At 40.8% G+C, this 23795-nt stretch overlaps 1 protein-coding gene across 1 annotated transcript; it reads left to right on the forward strand.

Annotated features, from left to right (window-relative positions):
- Positions 1 to 2507: 2507 nt before the first annotated feature.
- Positions 2508 to 23283, forward strand: LOC148013495 (autophagy-related protein 18c-like). The gene is made up of 4 exons (XM_087667734.1): positions 2508 to 3524; positions 3615 to 3882; positions 20926 to 21052; positions 22919 to 23283. Exons 1-4 carry the CDS (start codon positions 2820 to 2822, stop codon positions 23013 to 23015), a joined length of 1197 nt encoding a protein of 398 aa, XP_087523860.1. The 5' UTR covers positions 2508 to 2819; the 3' UTR covers positions 23016 to 23283.
- The last annotated feature ends 512 nt before the right edge of the window (positions 23284 to 23795 follow it).

Raw genomic sequence — 23795 nt, forward strand, 5'->3', positions numbered from 1 at the left:
AGGTTTGGGGCTTTTCTTCTCTCCCCGCTTTTCTTCTCTTTGTCTCTCTTCCCCTCCCCCTTCTCTCCTCTCTTTTTCTTTTTTCTTTTCCTCTCTCTCTTAAAATTTATATTTCTTCTATATAATTCTCTTTCTCTCTTTTACCCCTCTCTCTCCCTTTTTCTCCTCTTTTCTCTTTCTCTCTCTCTCTCTCTCTTTCTCTCTCTCGCTCTCTCTCGCTCTCTCTCTCTCTCTCTCTCTCTTTCTCTCTCTCTCTTCTTATTTTTCTTATTTGCTCTCTTTCTCTTTCAAGTTTTTTCTCTCTATATGTTTTTTCTTTCCTCTCTTTCCCTTTCTCTTCCCCTATTTTCTCTCTCTTTCAAATTATATATTTTCTCTCTATAAGTCAAAAACTATATAAAAAATGTTTAATTTAAAAAAGACTATTTTCTTTTCTCTTTCCCCCCTCTTTCTATCTTTTTCTCTTTAAAAAAAATCATTCTTCTTCTCCCTCTTCTTCTACCTCCCTCTCAAAGTGTGTGAAAAACTATGTTCAAGAAACTTTAAATTAAAACAAAATTTTAAAAAGTATTTAATTAAAATAAAAGTTTAAATTAAAAAGCTTAATCTAATAGAGAGAGAGAGAGAGAGAGAGAGAGAGAGAGAGAGGGTAGGGAAGGAAGAAAAATGTTTAATTAAAAAAAAACTATTATCTTTCCTCTTTCTCTCCCTCTCTGGCTTTTTCTTTCTTCTTCTTATTTTTAGAGGGGGGAGAGGGGAGGAATTTAATTAAAAAAGGGAGGGGGAAAAGAAAGAGAGAGATTATACGTGAGAGAGAGGGGAGAGGGTTTTAATTTGAGAGAGAGAGAGAGAGAGAGAGAGAGAGAGAGAGAGAGAGAGAGAGAGAGAGAGAGAGAGAGAGAGCCTAAGCCCTACAATGAGAGAGAGAAGGGGGAGGGGGGGAAGAGAAAATGAGAGATTGCACATGAGAGAGAGGGGAGGGGAGGGGGTTTTAATTGAAAAAATGAGGTTTTGAAAAGGGGATAGGTTCGTGAAGCCCTGTAGAGGTTTGGGCCTTTTTGAACCTACGACCAAAACTAGATTGACTTTTTGCAGACCAAGATGAATGTATTAACGATGCTTAATAGTTGAAGCTGTAACAGCTTTGCATTAAGAATTCGTTTTGTGTGGTCTGGTAAAAGTGACACCACGTATTTGTTTCTCTATTTCTTCGCAAGACATGGTCGATATTTAGTTATCATCATGTTAACTCCGTATTGTTGGCATGCAAGGATGAGAATAATGCTTAACAAAGCTGTTGTAACTTGTATTCTTCTGTAGATGGATCATTTTTTTGCGAGTTGATAGCACGATGTTGCATTGTGACTATACCCCATGATGCACACATTCTTATCTTCCAATGATGCTTTCACATTTTGTCGCCTAAGATGATTCGAATTTTTCTATGTCATACCAAGTTGTAGCAAATAGTTTTAGTGATGTTTTTCTAGAAGCCATAGTTTTCCTTTTTCTAGAAGTCCTGAAGGATGTCTTGTGACTTTGTTTCTTTGTAGCATTCATTAATATTGACGAGAACAATATGTTTTTATCATAAAACTGTAGTATACTTGTTCATGGAAAAACATGCTATACTTCGTAATTTTATTTAAAAAATACCTTATTTTTAAATGTGCAAGAATGATATTTTTTTCTTAATAGTTTAATAAAATAATTTAACAATAAAATTATTTTAAAAAGTAAAAAAAAACTAAATGAGATAAAAAACATGCTACATAGCATGTTGAAGAGTTGGCACAAATCTCTTTATAATTAAATAATTATAGGAGACGGTGTCATTCCTTCGTCCATTCAAAATATTTGGTTTGTTGAAGCTTTATGTTTTCGTTTTTTCAAGTATATTCGAAAGTTCGTTATGCTTTTGTTTTCGCCACACATTCAAAAGATCGTTTTTTAAAAAATATTTATTTCACTACTATTTACTAATCTTTAAAAGAATGAATGATGAAGATTTGAATCTGAACTTCATAAATTAAAAAGACGAAAGACAAAACTGTTTAAACTAATCCTAAAAAGAACGAATGACGAAGATTTGAATCTAACCTTTTAGTTTGCAAACACAATGATCGAAGAACTGACGTTTGTTTTCCACACACTTGTGTATGACCTTCCTCTCTCTTCAAATAAAAGATGAATTTCATAATGAAAAGAACGACCTATACTACTTAACTCTCCCCCCTTTATATAAGCTTAAGGCTTCCCAAAGTTCAAAGCTTTTGTAGTTTACAAACTTGAAAATCCTAAAAGCTTTCAAACATTTAAACTTTTCTTAAAAAGTTTTTCTTCAATTATGAGGTTTATACTTATGTTTTCTTTTTTTAACCCCAAAAAAAAAACGTCACATGACTGCTGCACTTGTAATAATATAGTAGTAAGATTGAAAGCTGAAACCGGAAAGGTTATTGCCTCTTTTAACTTTTGATAAAAGTTTATTTTTACTGGTCGGTTCCTGTCTTTTGGGGAGGAAAAGGTCCAGAAACTCACTCACCTTGTGCTCTTTAAAACAGACTGCGAATGAACAGGGAGCTGAAGAAACGCAGGAGTAATCCCACATCGTCGTCGTCATTGCTTCGCAGGTGCAGAGCTCTAGGGTTTCCTCAGAGCCTTCTCAAGCCCCGGCTCCGGCTCGCTGTTTCCGCCCTGCATTTGCAGGAACAGGTCCGCACATTGTCAGATGCTCCATCATAAGGTTAGCAAACTCGTTTGGGCCCCCAGCGCGGGTTTCCACAGGCATCGACTCAATCTGGGAGTTTCGAACGTTCATGGCTTCAACTTCGGAACCTGACTCCATGGACGTCTCCCCTGCTGCCTTCGGCTTCGACACGTGCAACATAGACAATGATCTGCTCTCAGTATCATTCAACCAAGACCACGGCTGCTTCGCCTGCGGTACCAGCAAGGGCTTCCGCATCTACAACTGTGATCCCTTTCAGGAGACCTTCAGGCGCAATTTTCCTCAGGGTGGGATTGGCATGGTGGAAATGCTTTTCAGATGTAACATATTGACTCTGGTTGGGGGAGGCTACAATCCCTCCTACCCCCCTAACAAGGTGCTGATATGGGATGATCATCAAAGCCGATGTATTGGTGAGCTGTCATTCAGGTCGGAGGTCAGGGCTGTTCGCTTGCGCCGTGACAGGATTGTTGTTGTTTTGGAGCACAAAATCTATGTGTACAATTTTGCTGATCTCAAGCTGCTGCACCAAATTGAGACAATTGCAAATCCACGAGGTCTGTGTGCTCTATCTGCGAGCTCTAGCTCCACAGTGCTTGCGTGCTTAGGATTATATCGTGGGCAGGTGAGGGTAGAACATTATGGTCTCAAGAAGACCAAATTCATTCCAGCACACGAGTCACATCTTGCATGTCTTGCACTGACAATGGATGGTCATCTACTTGCAACTGCAAGCTACAAGGGTACCCTGGTTCGAATTTTCAATTCATTAGATGGCACTCATCTTCGGGAGGTAGCTTTTGCTTTATCTAACATACTTTGATTGGGAATCTGAGCTCTGTACTTTATGTACACACATTTAGTCTTCTTTGTCAACTGGTAGGTACGGCGCGGGGTGGACAGGGCTGAAATTTACAGCATAGCTTTTTCTCAAAATGGACAGTGGTTAGCAGTGTCAAGTGACAAGGGGACAGTCCATGTTTTTACTCTTTGGGCTCCCCGTTTTTTGCAAGAGGCAAGGTTATCTGATACTGGAACTGGATCAAGCTCTGTTAGTACAGGTGGAAATGGAAATGGAAGTGGCAGTGCCAGATTAGGAATGGTGGCGTATGGAGGGAGCAACCTGAGCTCTACTCTTTCCTTCATGAGAGGTAATTTATAGCTATACTTCTTAGCCTGAATTTCTTCATTCTAGTATGGGATAGTTGTATTTTTTAATTATTTCGCAGTTCACTTGTTCGTGTTCCCATTTTGCTTACCTCATGTTTTTAGGAGCATTCACAATTGTTGACAAAGGGGAGCAAAGAAGGGGGGATATCACAATGTAGTATAGGTTTCTTTTGTTGCTTCTCTAGTTTAGAGCTTCTCTATGGGAACATTAGGTGCCATTGCTTATCTCCTCATGTAAAGGCACCTTTAGTCACTTTCATAACAATGGATAGTCTTGGGATTGATGTTAAATGCGATGTTGCCATGCATTTAACATCAATCAATTGCTAAAAGACAGCATGAAAGAAAGCATTGTACTCACATGCTCTCTATGCTCTCCTGACAATGCTCTCCTGACAACATGTGGCTTTCACACCTAACCAAAGTGCGGGCTGAGAATTGATGCTTTGGGAAAGAGGCAAGGCATGCTATCTCAATCCATGACAGAGTAAGAATGGGAGTGGCTTCTAGATGTAGGGTGCAACTTATTAGTTGGATACCTGTTTGTAGCATAAATCCTTCATGGAATTAGAAGATGTCCAAAGTGGGGATAAGCTATCAAAGAAAAGACTATACAAAACAATAAATGAAGAGGTTGTGTCCCCCAAGTATTCTTGGGAAGTAAGTGCAAATGTGGCTGGTCTATCCAGGCTCTATGTGATCTCTAGTAAAAAAACATAGGTCTATGGGGATCAACACTTGAATGCTGAGTTGTGTTTGCATGGTTATTTTTTGCCAAGTGGTAACCTTCTAAGTCCATTTTTCATCATTATCCAACTTATTAAATTAATTTTTAAATTATCAATTTTAAAAATTAATTTAATAATTATTCTAGTGTTCAAAAAATTAATTTCACCAACCAATAATTAAATTGGCTAGGCCAATTTGTCTTCCAAGTATCCATGAGTAGTTATTAGTCCTTAGACCGTAATTAATTAATTAATTAATGCTTGATCTCTACTCTCACCATTGACATTAGTGGCTAATAAATTGGTCTAGGCCCAAATTTGACACCGGGTACCTATCAGACATAACTTATTACAACTTTTATCTTTGGTACCAATTGATTGATATCTTGGGATCTTGGGTCCCATTGTGAAATAATTAACTTGCATCTTACATATACAAGTCACACTAGGGCATTTGGTTAATTTTTAATCAAATGCTAAGCAAGCAATAAAATTTCACGTTCTCGTGACACAAAGCATCAAAATTTCATGATCTCGTGATAGGAGATAAGAGAGAATTATTGGTGAAGATGGTTGAGAATGGTGTAGAACTTGTGGGCGCAAACAACAATAGGTGCAGCTACAGACAATTGTCTCGAAGAACCCTTCATAATGGAAGGGGAATGGAGCTTGTATAGCCTTCTCTCCTACCAATTTGTTATAAGTATGGCTCTTGAAGTGGAATCTTCAACAAATATAATTGCTTGATGATGACAATCGGAGTATGGAGAATGGTAATGCCATAAACTAAGAGAAGATAGAAGCCGAAGTCTGAAAGACATAGGACTTCCAAGATACAGCTCCAAGATGGATGATTGGTGAATAGAGGCAAGGTGCCAATCATAGTTGCATGGAAACACGTTTTCAAGGTAGGAAATGTATGAAATGGACAAGAGACGTTTCTGACCTTTTTGAGGCTTTTCTTATACATTGAAAGAAAGATCAGTGGTTGAAAAGTGAGGTTTTGGCCTAAAAAAGTGTGGCCTATTATGAAAGCACGTTTTTTCATTGTGGAAGTGCTTCAAAGGGACATTTTTTTCCTTGTAATCATGTCTTTTATCTGAAACCTTGGGATTTATGAATCATGACAAGCTACAACCCTTCCAAATTGTTTGTGACAGTCTGCATTCAAGGAACTTACGAGGAACTTTTGATGCATATTCGAGCTACAAGATTAGCAACTCATACTTTTAATACTGCCACACAAGTATTGTTGCAATTATTTGAACTAGTAAGAGGAAGTGCTTTTTTAGCAAGGATTTGGGGCATGGCATTGGTTGCAATGTCTCAAATTTGGGGCATTTCCAATGTGTTGATTCAATATATATATATATATATATATATATATATATATATATATATATATATATATATATATATATATATATATATATGCCGTTCTTCCCGTTCCTGGTAACTATGGGAGAGAGTGATATGATGATAGTTGAGAAGGAACTCGGTCATAGGCCATGCCATGATCCATGTCATGATCACTATGTCAATCTCAATGGTCTAAGCAATGATCCTCATGGTGAACGGTCACGGCTTTGTGAACACCGGTCTTCTCAATTTGGTCGTCACTTTTCCAAGCCTCACAATACCGATCCACATAGTCCCAATCCAGACAGTGCCCCCAACCATCATGCATGGTTTGCCATCCAAATACTCTTAAGACATCATGCATGGTCTCTACTCTCACCATCTGTCAATGACTTGAATGATGATGACCTCCGCCTATTTGGGGCCCGTTGACTGTCTGTTGGGCAGCAATATCTGGTGTGCGGCAGTGAAGAATAGGGAGTATGTGAGGCTGGAGTGTCAAGAAACTGCTGAATACACGTGCTGTCCTGCAAAATGCAAAGGAGGCAGAGGGCTGGAGTAAAAACACAGCCAGAGCTTGTTCAACAGGCTGAGAACTGTTAGGACAGATTGGTGAGGTCTGCCCACACTGGAAACACAGCCTGCAGTACCAGAAAGTTGATACCAGCAGCAAGAAGATGTTGCCCAGCTGTTAGAGGCTGGCTGCTGCACACACATGCAGCTTGTGATGCGTTGTCAACAGCTGCATAGGGGTCCCCCAGTGGTCAAGACAGCTGCCAAGAGCAAAACATAGCTTTTGGGAGAGGGACCAGCTGAAGGTGCAGCTGTATAGACAGTGTCCAACAGTAAAACTCAGCATGTTGGGTGTAGAGAATAGGCCACCCTACAAAATCACACAAGAAAACACAGATTTGACAGCTTGGATGTGTGAAGAAATACCCTAATGGGGAAACATAAATGAAAGTGTATGACAAAGCATAAACTCAACAAAATAGAGTTAGGTTTAGGGTAAGTCAGAGACAATGAACACAAAGGAAATCTGAATGAATTACTGAATACTGGATATACAATGCTCATGTAGCAGACAAACCGTGCAGGAATGAAAACTGTATCTTGAACTCGTGTCTTGAGGATTGAGGCAAAGGTGTTTGAGTGGGAGAGAGTGTCATACGTCTAATGGATTTTGAAATGCAGCAAGGCAACCTCTTGATGTTGGACAACAATAAACATAGCAGTGTGTGGTGCTATGGATAGGCAAAGGAGAGAGAATTAACAAACACATCCTCCAGGAGATGGGTGATAGACAAAAGATCACTAGGATGAGCCAAATGTAGGGAAAAGTGTAGGCGATAGTAGATGACAGCAAAATGCATCCTTTTTTATGCAAAACACAGCGTGTAGAACAATCACCATTAGCTAGAGATGACCTAGGTGCAGCAAACGCAAATAAAATTTGGTCACCAGTTGTAACACAGCCTTTGGAGGGCTGGTAATAGCCGCAAACAACAATAGGGTGAGTGGATTGCATGATGGAGGCCGAAAATAGACATCAAACGGATAGAGACAATGTTGAGCAGCCTCAGTTGAGATATCCTCCGTAAATGGAATATGGGCAGCAAAGCTAGAGGGCCTGAAACCTACAAAAATGAGATTGAGACTAAATGGAGAGCAACATGCCTATTTATAGAAAGTTTTGGGACCTCGTATTACAATCCATTTTAAAACTCTCTCAAACTATACAACATTTTAGAAATGCTTTCATTAATTAAGCATTTTTGGAGTTGCTTAAGTGGCAAATTCAACATGTAATGCTTATGCTAGCTCAACACCCCCTCTAAGGCCTAAAAACTGAGCTAGAAAGAAAGGCCAACCATAAGTTTTGAGTATCTTTGGTTTTATATGTTTTTACCCCAAGGCATTCCACCCTAAAGCAGCTAGGGCATTGGACAAAGGCTGCACGATAGCTACCCAATGGCCTATGAAGAGTGTAGAGGCAATTGTTATCTTATCAAGGGAGTTGAAGTGGTCACCCTAGAGAGGCTAGGGTATTGGACAAAGGATGCACGTTGACTGCTTAGTCAACTACTAAGTCCTACAAAGACATATGAAACCACAATAAATTGTTTTTTTGTGTGTTTTTGTTTGATTTGATAATGATTATTTCAAAAGGTAGAGATGGCGATTGATTAAGTAATAGACTAGAGACTAAGAGTTAGACCCAAAGGCTTTCATAAAGCTATCCCTACTAGTGGATGTCAATGATGAAGGAAGAGGCTAGTGGTATGTAAAGCAAATATGATGTGTATGCGGAGAGACAAAAAAGATGTGCGGAAAGCAAGCTAGTGAAGCTAAGCAAGCAAGGGAGACTGCATTGGAGATTGTCATATGCAATGTCGTGAATATGGCGGATCCAAATTTGACCACTCAAAAAGACCAAAAAGGGATAAATATGCGTAGATGCATGTTTCTAAGAATAGAATGCCAATGCATTAGAGTGATGCAAGAGTCAATGTAGGTGTGAGTATGCTTATTATGCAACGGTGCCTTTTGGATAGTGCCCTTGTAGGAGAATTGTTGACTTGCCCAAGTGCCCTTTTTTAATCATGTCATCATGATGATGCGGATGAAGATACAAAGCACAATATATTTAAAAAAAAAAACTACAAACAAAATCCTATCACCACTAAGAGAAAAAAGCTACCCCCTCTCAAACTGGAAGGGAAAGTTGGAGAGAATCACTCTCTCCCCGTCAATTTGAAGTAGGGGTGGGTGTACCCAAGCCAACTATGGGTAGAATATATTGCAACATCGGCCGATTTATCCCCTTGGGTAATATGTTTGGAAAGTTGTGAAATGAAGGCACAAACTCTTAAGCGTATGGTGCTTAGCTCAACCTGCTCTTTGGTAAAGTGAAAGTGGATCTTCACATACCGCATCTATGGTGTAATGATCGGATTGTTTGCAAGAGCAATGACACTCTGGATGTCGTAGTAGACAATGATGGAAGAGTTGTATGGAAACTAAAGTGCCGCTAGTAAGCTCCTCAAACAGATAGTCTCCATGGTACTATAAAAAGAAGCTTAATACTCAGCCTCGATTATGTAAGGCACCATTATCTTCTACTTATGTTTGGCCCAAGAGATGGGTGTCGTGCCCAAGGTAAAGAGGTAGTTACCATGGGAATGCGGAGTGTCAAAATCTCTTGCCTACTTAGGGTTAGTGTACTCTTGTAATCATAAACTAGATCCATAAGTTAGGCTATAAGAATAGGTACATCGCAATATCTCAAAACAGCAAACTAATTGAGTATGCTAAATTTGGCCTCGTATGAATCAACTAGAGAAGCTTCCCTACCACAAATCTATGGGTGTGCGCCTCGAAGGGCTGATCGAGGGTATTCTTAGAAAGATAGACAGTGGGATCAAGAGGCATGGCCACAAGTCGTGTTTGATATGTGAAATATTGGTCCACTATTTGAAGAGTATACTTTTGTTGTTGTGACACAAAAATAGTGTACCTAGATCGAACTATCTTTATCAAAAACAAAAAAAGATGACAAACCAAGATTTGTCATTTCAAAAGTAGAATAAAGCTGGGTTTTTATTTTTGCTATGATAGTAGAATTGGAGCGAGTGATAAGTAAACCTTCTATGTGTAATAGGATATAGCTAAACCCCTTTGAGATAGTACGGACATATAAGTTTGGGTCATAAGGAGTAAAATGGTATCTGTAAGTTCTAAGGAACTCATGCATCCTTTGAAACCAAGATCTTGGTGCTTGCTTCAGCCCGTAAACAGCTTTCTCTAAGCAAAAGATCTTATCTTTTCGGTCAATAGAAGAAAATTTGAGAGGTTGCTCCAATAGACTTCCTCCTCCAGATAATCAGTCAGAAAGGCACTTTTGACGTCCATCTAATAGATTGGCCAACCATTGTGAGTGATGAGCGCAACCAATAGACGAAAGGATATCAATCGTGCAGTAGAAGCAAAGGTCTTTTCATAGTCAATATCTTGCTTCTGTTGAAATCCTTGCACCATAAGGCAAGCCTTGTACTTGTCTAAAGTCCCATCAATCTTTAGCTTCGTCTTAATAGTCCACTTTGTCTTGATGGCTTTCTTCTAGCTCGATTGATCCACCAAGGTCCAAGTCTCATTTCAATTTCAATCAATACTCTCTATCTTCTTTTTCATGGCCTCTCACCATTGGGGATGCTAAAGAGCCTCCTATTAACTTCCCGGCTCAGATGGTGCTATGTAATCAGTTGTAAACAATGATGCAAATGATGCTTGAGATGCGAGCCAGGCAGATTTTCTAGGGCCCTCTAGAATGGAATCTAGTGGAAGGATCCCCGAATCTTGTATGGTTTGCTGATACCAGCAAGGTAACGGGCCTTAGGGAGGAGGCTTGGGAGTTGAAGAATCTACAGGTGGGTGAGGAGCGGATGATAGACCCGCTCAAAAGGCACTATCTTTGAAGGAATAATGTGAGGAAAGGGCATAGAATTTGGCTCAAAAGATTGCACAATGTCCCTCTCATCGAATACTACATCTCTCCTAATGATCACCTTATTTGTTCGAGGATCGAATGAAATCGAATAAAGGATGGGCTTTCGCTTCTTCTGAGGAGCATCTTACAAAAATCAGGAGATATGCTCGGAGAATGGGCTTGTCTATCTTGTCATCAAGGATTTGTGTGTAACCACGACTCCCAAAGACTCTAAAGTGGGAAACTACAAGCCGAGAGCCAAAGAATGCCTCATACGGAGTCCTTTGAGGGACAGCCGCAGTTGGGGGACAAGTTGAGGATGTACACTGAAGTGTTAACAATCTTGACCAAAAGAGGCTACTCATCAAGTCTAGAGCATGGGCACCCAAGTCAGCCCATCTAATTGACAAAAAATGACCACCATGCTAGAAATTGAATGCACTAGTACTACCTCTCTCTAAAATGTCTAAGACACACAAAATAATAGATAAGTTCAATGTTAGAGCTCCAAATGGCCTCCTCTAACTGAATTTGAGGCTCACATGCAGGAGATGACTAGATACCACACATGATTGCTAGTAGATGCAAGTAGGTTAAATGATGATGCAGTAGGTTGAGCAGTAATGACATGAGTTGGTGGCATTTTGGGGCAAAATGCAGCTATATGGATTGAAAACTGAGGTTGCAGCTGTCATGGATGATGATGTCAGCAAGTGACTACTCCACATGGCAAAATGAAGCTGGAAGTCAACCAGTGTGCCCTCTCAACTTATGGTGATGTCCTTTGGATGGGCAGCAAAAGGTTGAATGGTGTGACGGGCTGAAAAAAGGCAAAAACAGTTCAAGATGGGGTGCGCACAAGTTTGAGGATAGGTGATTGAAGGCTGAAGGCCATAGAAACATGGAATGGCCGTTCCGGCATGTAGGAATGGCCTAATGCGTTCCAAACCCTTTGAGGAGGTGAAACAGCAGGGAACATTCCTTGTTGCTCCCAAGCCCGTTCCCTAACAAGCAATGGCTGTTCTAGGCATGTTGACAAAAAACTCACGTTTTTCCCATTTTTTCTTCTTGCTTGTGTCGCACTCTTGCCACTTGTGCATCCATATCCATTGCCTAATGTGCACTTGCTTCTCTCTCTCTCTCTCTCTCTCTCTCTCTCTAGCTGAAGATTCAAAGTGTCAAGACAAGGCACAAGCCAATCTTGAGTCCATGCAAAGTTCACATTTGATGCATTATCAACATTGGCAAATCACGATCAAATTTCAACCTTGTTCTGATTTCCAAGGTAATCACCCATTTATATTGTCTAATTTCAAGGGAAATTGGGGTAATTGGGGCAATTTAGGGCAATTGGGAGCTATGGGGATAATCGACTCAATTTTGGGGCACTTGGGTCAATTTGGAGCATTGAGGGGTGTTGGGGCAATTAGAGGGACCTCTTGGGGCATTTGGGAATTTGTGGCATTTGTGGGGCATTGAGAACAATATGGGGTAATCTAGGCAATTTTTGGCCATTTAAGGCAATTTGGGCAATTTGTGGCATTGGGGGGTTATTGGGGCAATTTGTGGCAATAAGGAGCAATTTGGGGAAATTCGGGTCATGTAGGGGATATTTGGGGCACTTAAGACATGTGCCATTCCCCCCATTTCCGTTCCTTGACCTTGGGTGTTCCTCCCATTCTAGGTGTTCCCATTCCCTCTTCCAAGTAACTATGCTGAAGGCGGAAGGCTGGCCGCTAAGATGATGAATGATCAAAAAGGGATGGTGGGATGCCCATAAGTGATTCTATTTATAGAGAATTGTGATGCATTTTTCCTTGTGGTAAAAAATAAAGCCATTAATTATTAGTGATTGGCAAAAATTGCTTTCTAGGGCTATTCTAAGGAGAATAAAATAGGAATTGATATGTTAGAATTTTAAACTAGTGTTTACCCTGATTTCAGTGGTCCTATTAGAGGATCAACTCTTGTATAGTGTTAGTTTGGGCAATTGGTGAGTCAGTATGGGCAGTCAGCCAAGGTTCATGATAGGACAAATAGATTGCGTGCAGCATTTTATTACACTATGTTTTGTTATTGTGTTTGTTTACAAAAAGTCGGTCCCTTCACAAGTCTGACCTGGCTACTAGATTGCTGTATTTATATCCTGCACTTGTGTGGTTTGGGCATTTAGACTATCTCAGAGAGATCCAATTGATCAGTGTGAGGTTCTTTGAGACACAGACACACACACAATCTTGTACGTATGCTGCCTTCATTATTAAGTATTCAACATTCATCTCTCTCTCTCTCTCTCTCTCTCTCTCTATCTCTCTCTCTTTGTAAAAAGTAATTGTATTTATTATGAAAAAAATACAAGTTTACATGATTACATGATACATGATGGTTCTACGCCATCGTGTGCAAAAACGCTCTCTCTCGCTACAAGAAGTAAACAACCAAAAAGCTACAAAAAGTCATGGCAAAGACGCAGCGGAAATTGCCATATGCCAGGGAAGTAAGTCCTCCCGAGGGAGCAAGTCAGAGAGCCGAATAAGATCTATCTGCCAGAGTATCTCTCTCTCTGTCTCTCTCGTGCACACGTGCCCATCCCAAAAAAAAAAAAAACCCCACACAAAAGAAAAAAAATACTTTTGATTAGACCGTGCATCCACTCCTACATTGCAACACTTTAAACATGGTATTGGAGCATCAGGCTGCTAAAGGAGTGACCAAATCTGACGAAGAGGTTTCAGAACACGGAAGGAGCAGTGTTTCAACATTCAAGTGTTCAAGTGTGGGCAGGAGGGTTGTGCTAGTGGTAGTTGATGCCTTTGTATCACTGCTATTCGGAGTAGATTGCTAGTGTTCAAGGACTGTCACGAGGAGGTGAATTTCTTTCTTAATGCTCTTGATATACTTAAGTTGGGACACGTAAAGTGTTGCACATGTGAAGTGCAGGTGCAAGATCAAGTTGAATGCGTGTCACCATGACAAACAATCCTAGCTTGGGCAGTGGGGAATCTGCAATGGATAGGTACTAGCGGGGTATAAAGATCAAATCTTGGTCATGGACATCGAAAAGCCCTTTGGAAATGATGTTTGGTATCATGGGGGTTAGGAATTTAAATCATTGAATGTCTAACAAGGTTTGTAGAAAGTTTCAACCCTTTTCAAGTTCAAAGAGGTTAGGAATTTAAAATTGAGACTGGGCAAGATTTAATGTCATTTAAAATGAGGGTACAACCAAGGGCGATTCAGCTCAAATTTGCATGTGGAGGCACCAATGAATGGAAATTTGCCAAATGTCAAGCCGGTTTCGGACTGCATTCAAGTATATCTTCCATCTTGGGCTTTCTGTCCCCCATCGTGGTGTGGTTTCTAGGAACCATTCCCTACTCGAGTTCTTTGGAATGGTTTGTTTGAAGCCTCTCCGCTCCCATTGGCCTATGGTGGCTCCCTCTAGATCAGGCTTTCATTTGGAGAGGGGTCTTACTCCTCCATCATCAACAAACTTCATTCATTGATAGTGGTGCTCTTCTTGCCACCCTCATATCTGTTTCATCTTTTTTGGTCTTCTGCCACATCAAAGATTTGAGAGGGGGTGCTAGCAGTCATGTGTGTCATGTTTGCCCATGTTTTGCATGTGAGCCTCAATGTGAGTTAGACAACAACATTTGAAGCTGTGACATTGAGTTTGTCAAGCATTTTATGTGCATTAGACACTTTAGATGGAGGTGACACTAGTGCATTCTATTTTTGGCCTGGAGGTCATTTTTTGTTAGTTTGGTGGTTGGGCGCCCACATTTTGGGCCTAGCGAGTCTGTATACTAGTTGTGGCCCCAGTTTCTCAATTTATAGGCAGCCTGCCTCCTCACTCAGTCATCATTCAACTAGCCCTCATTTGTCTTTCATCCCCCTACTTCCTTTGGCACCCACACTGATGCTTAGTGCCGTGTATTGGGGTTAATGTTGCAGGTTTGTATCATTTGGTCTTTTGTTAGATTTGCTCCTTCTCACTCTTGTGTTTCATTCAATCTCCTAATCTATTTACTTTATGTTCACTTTCCTTTTTGCTGTGCACTCTCAGTGTCATTATGCATACGTGGACAGTTGTCTTTTTTGTCCTAACTGTCTAAGTTTTACTGTTTGTCATCATCTTGAGCATTAAACAGATTGGAGGACTGTGTTTTGCTCCCTTTGCTGCCACATGCATTGTCATTAGCTTGGCAAACTGCTGCTACTGCATTTTGCATTTTGTCATGAGTGTGACACACTCTCAAAGCTATTAGTTGTTGGAGTGCGCGGGTAGTGGAAGCGTGAAGATTTGCAGCAGAGGAAGTGAATAGGTGAGTGAGAGTGAGAGTAAGAGTGACGAACAGATTTGGGTGTACCAACAATGTGTTGGTACACAAAGAATAAAATTTATTTATACTTAAGGCCGGTAAGGGTGCATTCACATGTATAACATAACAATACACGTGTAAAATACACGGAGGTGAATAAAAGGACCTTTACATCCCAACAACCTCCCACTTAAAGGTCTGGAGTGAACCTTTAACCAACTCCCACTAGGCGTATGCAATGCTCATGCTGAGCCTTGCCTAGACTTTTAGTGAGAACATCTGCAGGGTTGTCTTGTGTTTTGATCTTGGTCAATGTGATTAGACTATCCTCCAGAATCTATCTGATAAAGTGATATCGCACATCAATATGCTTTGTGCGTGAATGATACATGGCATTTTTAGCCAGATACACAGCACTCTGGCTATCACATCCCAACACTAGAGTACTCATAGACATGCCGAGATCCTCTGCGAGTTTGCTCAACCATATAGCTTCCTTAGAAGCTTCAGTAGCTGATATGTATTCAGCTTCAGTAGTACTTAGTGCGATGATGTTCTACAACCTGGAGCACCAAGAGACGGCCCCTCCAGCAACTGTAAAGACATATCCGCTAGTGGACCTGCGAGTGTCTAAGTCACTTGCCATGTCTGCATTACAATAACCCTGCAAATTAAGTGCACCCTGCCCATAGCAAATACACTTTCTTTGTGTACCCTTCAGATATCTAAGAATACTCTTGACAGCCTCCCAATGTGGTTTGCCAGGATTTGACATAAACCTGTTGACAACTCCCACCGCATGAGCAATGTCTGGACGAGTAGCCACCATAGCATACATAAGAGAGCCACAAGCTGATGCACAAGGGACTCCCTTCATAGCATTGGCTTCCATGTCATCTTTTGGGCTGTTGGCTTTACTAAGCTTAAGGTATGGAGGTAAGGGTACTTCGAGAGGCTTAGCTTCTGCCATGTTAAATCTGTCCAATACCTTTTCAATGTACTTTTCTTGAGATAAGAACAACAATTTTTGCGTTCTATCCTTACGAATCCTCATGCCCAATATATGCTCTGCATTCCCTAAATCTTTCATGGAAAAAGCTGATTTCAGCTGATCTTTGAGAGCATCCAAGCTAGTCTTTCTCTTCCCAGCTAGTAACATATCATCCACATACAAAACAAGTATGATAGGGCTGCCATCTGTATCCTTTTTCATATACAAACAATGGTCTGCATGGCTGCGCGTAAACCCATGAGAGAGCATAAAAGTGTCAAACTTTTTGTACCATTGCCGTGGTGCTTGTTTCAGCCCATGTAAGCTGCGTTTTAGTTTACACACCAACTGCTCTTTTCCAGGAACTACAAAACCCTTCGGCTGTTTCATGTAGATCTCCTCATCAATGTCACCATGCAGAAAAGCTGTTTTCATATCCATTTGGTACAGCTCTAAATCCAATACAGCAGTGAGAGCAAAAAGCACACGTAGTGTGGTCATCTTCACGACAGGTGAGAAGACCTCCTAGAAGTCAATTCCTTCCTTTTGTGCATACCCTTTGGCAACCAATCTTGCCTTGTACTTGGGTTTTCCATCAACTGTCTTTACTTTGTAAACCCATTTGTTTGGAAGAGGCTTTCTTCCTTTGGGCAATGACACAAGATCCCAAGTATCATTAGCATACAGAGATTTAATCTCTTCCTGCATAGCTAGCTCCCACTTATTGCTGAATTTGCATGACTTAGCCTCTTTATATGTCAGAGGCTCACCCTCATCAGTAAGCATCACATAATGCAAAGAGGGGTCATACCTATGTGGCTGCCTTCTTAGGCGTGTAGACCTGCGTACCCAATGATCTACATTCTCAGGAATCGGATCTACATCTGGAGGCATGTTATTTTCAGCATTTATTGGCTGCTGTAAGCCATTTTCAGCATGCTATTGCTGTACAGCACCTTCATTTTCATTTCCAGCACCTGCATTTTCATAATCAGCAAGTCTATCTTGCTGTCCATGACCTCCCTGTGCTTCTATTTGCTGTCCATCATCATCTGGCTCAAAGATAACCGGCTGATCATCAGTTTCAGCCTGTGGTACAGCACCATGAGGCTCATCACTTGAAGTAATAGGTGGCTGCGAATTCTGAAATTTGACATTTTTCATGTCTTCATCAGAGGCTAAAGTACTTTTCAGCAACTTTGCCTCATTAAACACAACATTACGACTGCGAACAATTTTCTTGGTATGAGGTAGCCACACTCTACAACCAAATTCACCCTCATCACCATAGCCCATGAAAATGCCTTTGGTGGATTTCGGGTCAAGTTTATTCCTCAACTCATTTCTAACATGCACAAAGGCATCACAGCCAAATATTTGTAAATGGTTATATGAGGCCGGTTTGCCAGACCAAACCTCCTCAGGAATGCCATTATTTAGGGACCTGTTTGGAGAGCGGTTGCAAATGTGAACCGTGGTTTTAAGTGCCTCTCCCCAAAATTCATAAGGGAGATTAGCAGTGGACAGCATGCACCGCACTCTCTCACATAGAGTCCTATTGTATCTTTCAGCCACACCATTTGAAGAAGGGCTGTAAGGGGCTGTAAGCTCCCTCTTGATCCCATGTGTCACAAAAGGACTTAAATTCATTAGACGTGAACTCACCCCCATTATCAGTTCTCAAGCATTTCAACTTTCTACCTGTCTGAGTGGTCACGAATGCATGAAAAGTTTTAAAAACAGCAAACACTTCACTTTTCTTTTTTAACAAATAAACCCAAATCTTCCTGGAACAATCATCAATAAAAGAGGCAAAGTATGCAGCACCACCCAACGATTTCAAAGGCATGCTATATACATCAGAATGCACTAAGTCCAAGACATTTGACTTACGGGAGACACCAGAGTAAAATGAATTTTTCATTTCCTTTCCAAACTGACAGTCATTACAAAAATCAAGTTTAGAGCCTTTTCCATCAACCCTCTTCAAAGAGGTAAGAACATCAAGACCTTTCTGGCTCATATGGCCTAATCTCTTATGCCATAACTCCAAATGACAGCCAATTTCAGCAACTGCAAGAAACTTGCCATTCAAAGCTTTACAGTGCAGACAATACAGAGTGCCCTTCTTGGTTCCTTTAGCAATCAGCATGGAACCCCTTTTTAATTTCCACAAACCACCACCAAACAGTGTGGTGTAACCATGCAAGTCAAGCTGTCCAACAGATAGTAAACTCTTCTTGATGCCAGACACATATCTGACATCTTTCAACACAAGTTCTTGCCCATTATCCAAAGACAAGTGTATGGTGCCAATCCCATCAATGCTGCAAGCATGATTATTTCCAAGGTAAACCTTGCCATAACAGCCTGCATCAAAAGTAGCAAAACACTCCAAGCATGGAGTCACATGGAAAGAGGCACCAGAGTCTACAATCCAAGTCTGAGTGACACAATCATCAACTGACAAAAGTGCATCAATCACATCAGCCTTGGTGATCTGCATATCCTGCATGTGACATACAAAGGCATGATAATCCACTGCACATAATACATCAGCCTCTGCATCTGAGAGCTCCTCTATGACAACACTAGAGGCCACATTGGCCTTTTCCTTGCCTTTACCTGCCTCAGATGCATCTGTCTTTTCCTCTTTCTTCTTTTTGTCTCCTGCATTCTTCTTTCTCTCTTGTTCCTTCTTGTAATACCTGCAATCAGGCTTCTTGTGGCCCTTCCGACTACACTGATAGCATGTAACATCACTCTTTTCTTTTCCTTTGCTCTTGCTCCTGCTTCTCTGTCCAGCATTTGCATTTTTTTTTTCAGCCCTGCCTCTAACATTATAAGCTCAGTTGTTGCCTTCTCCACTAGACTTATGTCTAATTTCTTCATTTAAGATCGAACCCCTCACACCATCATATGTGAGATTGGGGTTATTGCTGAGAGAAACAACCAAAGTCTCCCAAGAGTCGGGCAATGTCATGATAAAAAAGATCGCTCTCAACTTATCATCAAAATCCAAACTTGCATCCTTGAGCTGATTTAAAATGTGCTAGTAAATGCACTCAAGTGCTCAGCTGCAGGCTTGGACTCATCCAGCCACATATTCACCAACTTACGCATTAAATGCACCTGATTAACAGGTGTGGTGATCTCATAGGTAGTCTTCAACTTCTCCCATATTGCATGACCAGTGTCTAAACCCTTAATGTCTGTCAAAATGTCATCAGTGACACCCATCTTTATATAAGTCACAGCCCTTTTATTGACTTTGGCCCAATCCGCCTCAGACATTTGTGCGGGTTTATCCATTTGCAAAGCATCCTCACAATCCTTTAAGAACAGTATGCCTTGCATACGATCTTTCCAAAGATCAATGTTAGAATTGGAAGAAGTTGCAGCCATTTTATCACAAGTACAAGTGTAAAAGCACTAAACTGCAAGAGCACAAGCTAAATCAGCAAATACACTGCTGTTCTTGCATAACCAGCAATAATCCTCTCCTGTTTTGACATAAACCAGCCACTGCACAGGCAAATAATGCAGAAATTTATCAAATTCTGCACAAAATCCCAAATTTCCAGGTCCAAATGTGCGCAAATGTCAGCCAAACTGACTCAGCTGAGCAAAATTACATCAATACATGAAAAGCCCCAATTTTTCTTGGTCCAATTCCAAGAAATTTTACTTGGATGAGCAAAATTCCAACAAATTTGAAAAATCCCCAAATTAATTGAGGTCAATGCGCACAATGTCTGCAATTTCTGACACAGATGTCACTGTCAAGCATAAACAGCATCAAATCTGGGAAAAGCCCCAAATTTCCAGGTTCAAATTTGACCAAATTTGAGAACTGTGCTTGTGCGCGCGAACTCCCGTCAGTGGCAAAGGGGTTGCTTGCATGCAGTAAACCTTAGAAAAATTTTAAAAAATTTCTGAAAGAAAAATGTGTCGAATTGCAGCCGTTGACCTGCGCTGCCCGTCAGATGCCACGCAGCCTTGCATGAGCTGTCGCCTGCTCAAAAAACGTGATGAAACTGCATCGCGTGACCTGTGCAGCCTGCGCCTGATGCCACGCAGCCTGTTGCTGCAGTTTTGTGACCTGCGTTGACCTGTGCAGCCTGCGCCTGGCTGCTCGTGACCTGTTCGTGATTGCCTGCCTGGTCAAAGATTGACCTGTCGCCTGTCTATCAGGCTGTCGCTTGCACAAAACGTGACCTGCAACATTGTCGCCTGACTATCCAGCACATACACGTGCCTGGAAACAGTGACGACCTAACCTGTATGAGTGACGACTTACTGATTTCTCGCGAGCAAGGAGCTGGTGATGTCTCATGCGGACTTCGAGGAGCGCGAGCACCTTAACCTCAGCTCTGATACCAGTTGTTGGAGCGTGCGGGTAGCGGAAGCGTGAAGATTTGCAGCAGAGGAAGTGAACAGGTGAGTGAGAGTGAGAGTAAGAGTGACGAACAGATTTGGATGTACCAACAATGTGTTGGTACACAAAGAATAAAATGTATTTATACTTAGGGCCCGTAAGGGTGCATTCACATGTACAACATAACAATACACGTGTAAAATACACGGAGGTGAATAAAAGGACCTTTACATCCCAACATTAGCATCTCATGACTACTCTTAGCTCACCTCATTCTTGGTCCTCATTTTGTAAGCTTTTCAATTGAATAATTTAATTTAACATTAAGGTTTACTATTCAATTTAAGTTGAAAGAAACTATTCAATTTGAAAGAGAGTAGATCTGTCTGGATTTTGTAGCTGCTTGCTCACAACTTCATTTTGTGATACAAAATTAGTATAAGAATGATTTTTTAATACACAAAGTAAATCTTTTATGTGGGTTGCAAAGGAGCACTTTAGAGTTGTGCCATAAAATTTCAAAGTTGTCATTGTCTAGGTTAAATTCTCTCTAAAAACTCTTGGAAGTACAAAACTTGAAAGAGAAAAATCTCCAAAGTGAAATTGAAATTGAAAATTAGTAGATCTAGATGAGGTAAAATAGGAAGACCAAAGTAGCAGAATGTTTTTAAGCAATCCTAGAAAGCTGAAGAAGTTTTCTTGATTTCTTGAGACTGCAACCTAGAGCTCCTAATGTTGCCACGTCTTTTCCTTTCAGGTGTGCTTCCAAAGTATTTTAGTTCAGAATGGTCATTTGCTCAGTTCCGCTTGCCTGAGGATGTCAGAACACTCGTTGCATTTGGAAACAACAAGAATACAGTTGTCATTGTGGGGTTGGATGGAAGGTAATTTTTTGTCGTAATTTTTGTAAGATAATGTGCATTCTTGATTATTACAATGGCCAAGTCTGCAGATACGTGCTATGTTATTCAAGTATACATTGGCAACCAGGCAAGGGATGGGATTCTAAGTCCATTGGAGGCCAAATCAGCCTATGAGACAGAATACACATCTTTAAGTATCATGTAAAAAGTGAAAAGAAACTAAGTCTAGTCTAGTGCCTCCCATGTGTAGCCCTATCTAGAATGCTACAAGTGTATTATATGACGAGTAATGAGCCATCTATCACTACAGCTCCATTTGATGGGTATGACAGGATATAATGTCATATGGCAGGAAGCAAGGAGGGCTCTTATATCTACTCCACCTTGTTGTAGTTCCATCTTTCCTCACTCTTCTTGAATGTGGAGCAGGATGAGAAATCTGTGCTTGATATGGCCATTGTCATAGGCACTATGATATTTGATGCTCTTTGTACTTTGATTCTTCACTGTGAGGTGGATGATACTTTTTTTTGGGGGGGGTTTTGGTGTGTGATGGGCTGCTGGTGCGGAAGAGGCTGGTAATATGTGGCTGGGTCCTCTGTCTGTGCATGTGGAAGCTCCTCCCAATAGCTTCAAAAGGAAAAGATCAAGGCACTGTGGTCAACTTAATGCCTCATTTGACTTAGTGAGCTGAAACTCGCTGTAAATAAGGAATGGTATCTCGCCCTGATCTGAGCATATATTGGACATCTACAAATGTGGTGCTCCAACTGTATCTGGATTCTCCTCATGGCACAGTCTGTGTATCCTGTCCTCCTTGGCCACTTACGTTACTCTACCTGCCCTCAATCTCAGGGGTCTGCAATAATATTCACACCCCCACCACCACTACACACCCCACACCCATCCCTGCCTGCCACCCCACCCATGCGCCCCCCTGCCCTGTGGCCCAAAATACCTCAATTGGCCTGAAATGCAGCCCCACACACCAATCAGCCTACATTAACCTCACAGAAAATTAAAAGGGATATAGCCAAAGAAGCTGGGGTGGAATTAAAATAGCTTCATCTGGTGGAACCCAAGCAATCAATGAAGAGAAGTTCTGACACAACCATAGATTAGTTTTGCCTTGAGATTTTCAGCTTGTCACCAAATTATTTGTGCGCACAAATTTTTTGAAAAGAAAAGCAAACTTGAATGGCATGCTATTTAAAAAATTGCCATAATATGTGGGATCTTGGGGGACTAAGGGTGTCTTCGATCAAGACCAAAACGTTTAAGATTTTGGAAGTGCATTTTTTTGGACTCCAAGTCCGACTTGCGAAACTGATTTTTGTACTGTGAAAAATAAATGCTTGAGTAGGTACTCAGTGGTCACAGAAACCAAATAGAACAATGTGCATCCAAGTTTATGCATCCCTCAGGATTATTAGGATTCTTGACTGGTGGTTCTGAGAAACACTAACCTTGTGTATTGGGCAATTGCCATAACTCAAAGATATCACACACAAATAGGATCAAGCTTGCCATCGTGAATCGCAAAACTATTCCTTTAACACCTTCATTTCCTCATTGTTCAAGGCTAAATATTGATGTTATTCCATACATGTAGAGATTTAATCACTGAATGTTATATATTCAGGACTAACAACCAAATACCATATGCCCAAGTCCACTTATTGAACATCGATCCCTAAATCCTTCACAATCAATCTGGTGTTTTCTTCCCATGCTAGCATTCAGTCTGATCATTGATACGTCCTAGCCTTCAGTCTGATCATTGTCCAAGATCAAGCAGCTGTTTTATGGATTAGTATCTCGGGTTCTTTTAAAACTTCTCTTGCATTGAATCTTTTCTGAGTATGCTTATATTGGTTGTCTGTGCAGTTTCTATAGATGTGGGTTCGATCCTGTGAATGGAGGGGAGATGCAACAACAAGAGTTTGCCAGGTTTATTGGACCAGATGATGATACCGCAGCTTGACAGGGGTACGCCTAATATTAGTGTGTATAGCACTAATGATCTTTGTTATGCAAACGTTTCGCATGCAACGGTGTACAGTTGGGGCCTGAATCCAGGCATCGCTTCAGGTTTGAAAACCTTGCAATTGTAAGATACATAGCATGCCACACTCTTATGTGAGAACATTCCACATCATCTATGGTGTATTGATGTTTTACAGCCTGTAAACTAAATGGTGCATCACATAATTTCATCTATTCTTGCAATTTCAAAGGAATATTCAGTTGTCTATTGGGTTTAAAGTGTTTAAAAGTTTTAATCACTAGAAACTTACTATGGTGAATATGATGTTTAGATCCTGCAAACTAAATGGTGTATCTCATAATTTCATCTACTCTTGCAATTTCAAAGCAATATTCAAACTAAGTCGAGAGATGGGTCCACGAGGTTGGAGGGCAGTACTGCTATGTAAAGGTGTCCACCAGTACATGATTGTCAGATTTCTGCATATTAGCTTACAAATGCTTCAGATGTATGTCTAAAATGTGTGCACATGCACTTCCTGAAGGCAAGGTGAAGTAACTCCAATGATCATGGGCCAAAATAATTTTGAAATCCCAAACCTTGGGTGTAGACTATGATGTGGCAATGAACTAGAGTGGAAGGTTTTCTTATTAATTAATGCTGGCTACATCAGACCGTTGCAAACATATGGTGCAGGGCCTCTGTATTACATGGTCTCTAGTGGAGTAGGTTCACATCTAAAGCTGTAAATGACAACTACGATTGTCACATCTTTTG

Source organism: Lygodium microphyllum, chromosome 26, assembly GCF_053477565.2.
Source record: "Lygodium microphyllum isolate KBCC chromosome 26, Lygodium_microphyllum_v1.1.10, whole genome shotgun sequence".
Classification (NCBI taxonomy): domain Eukaryota; kingdom Viridiplantae; phylum Streptophyta; class Polypodiopsida; order Schizaeales; family Lygodiaceae; genus Lygodium; species Lygodium microphyllum.

Excerpts from the sequence above, each read along its gene's own strand:
- LOC148013495 (XM_087667734.1), top strand. The coding sequence starts at position 2,820 with ATGGCTTCAACTTCGGAACCTGACTCCATGGACGTCTCCCCTGCTGCC. Across the intron at positions 3,525-3,614 it reads ATGGCACTCATCTTCGGGAG|GTACGGCGCGGGGTGGACAG; the intron begins GTAGCTTTTGCT and ends GTCAACTGGTAG. Across the intron at positions 21,053-22,918 it reads ATTGTGGGGTTGGATGGAAG|TTTCTATAGATGTGGGTTCG; the intron begins GTAATTTTTTGT and ends TTGTCTGTGCAG.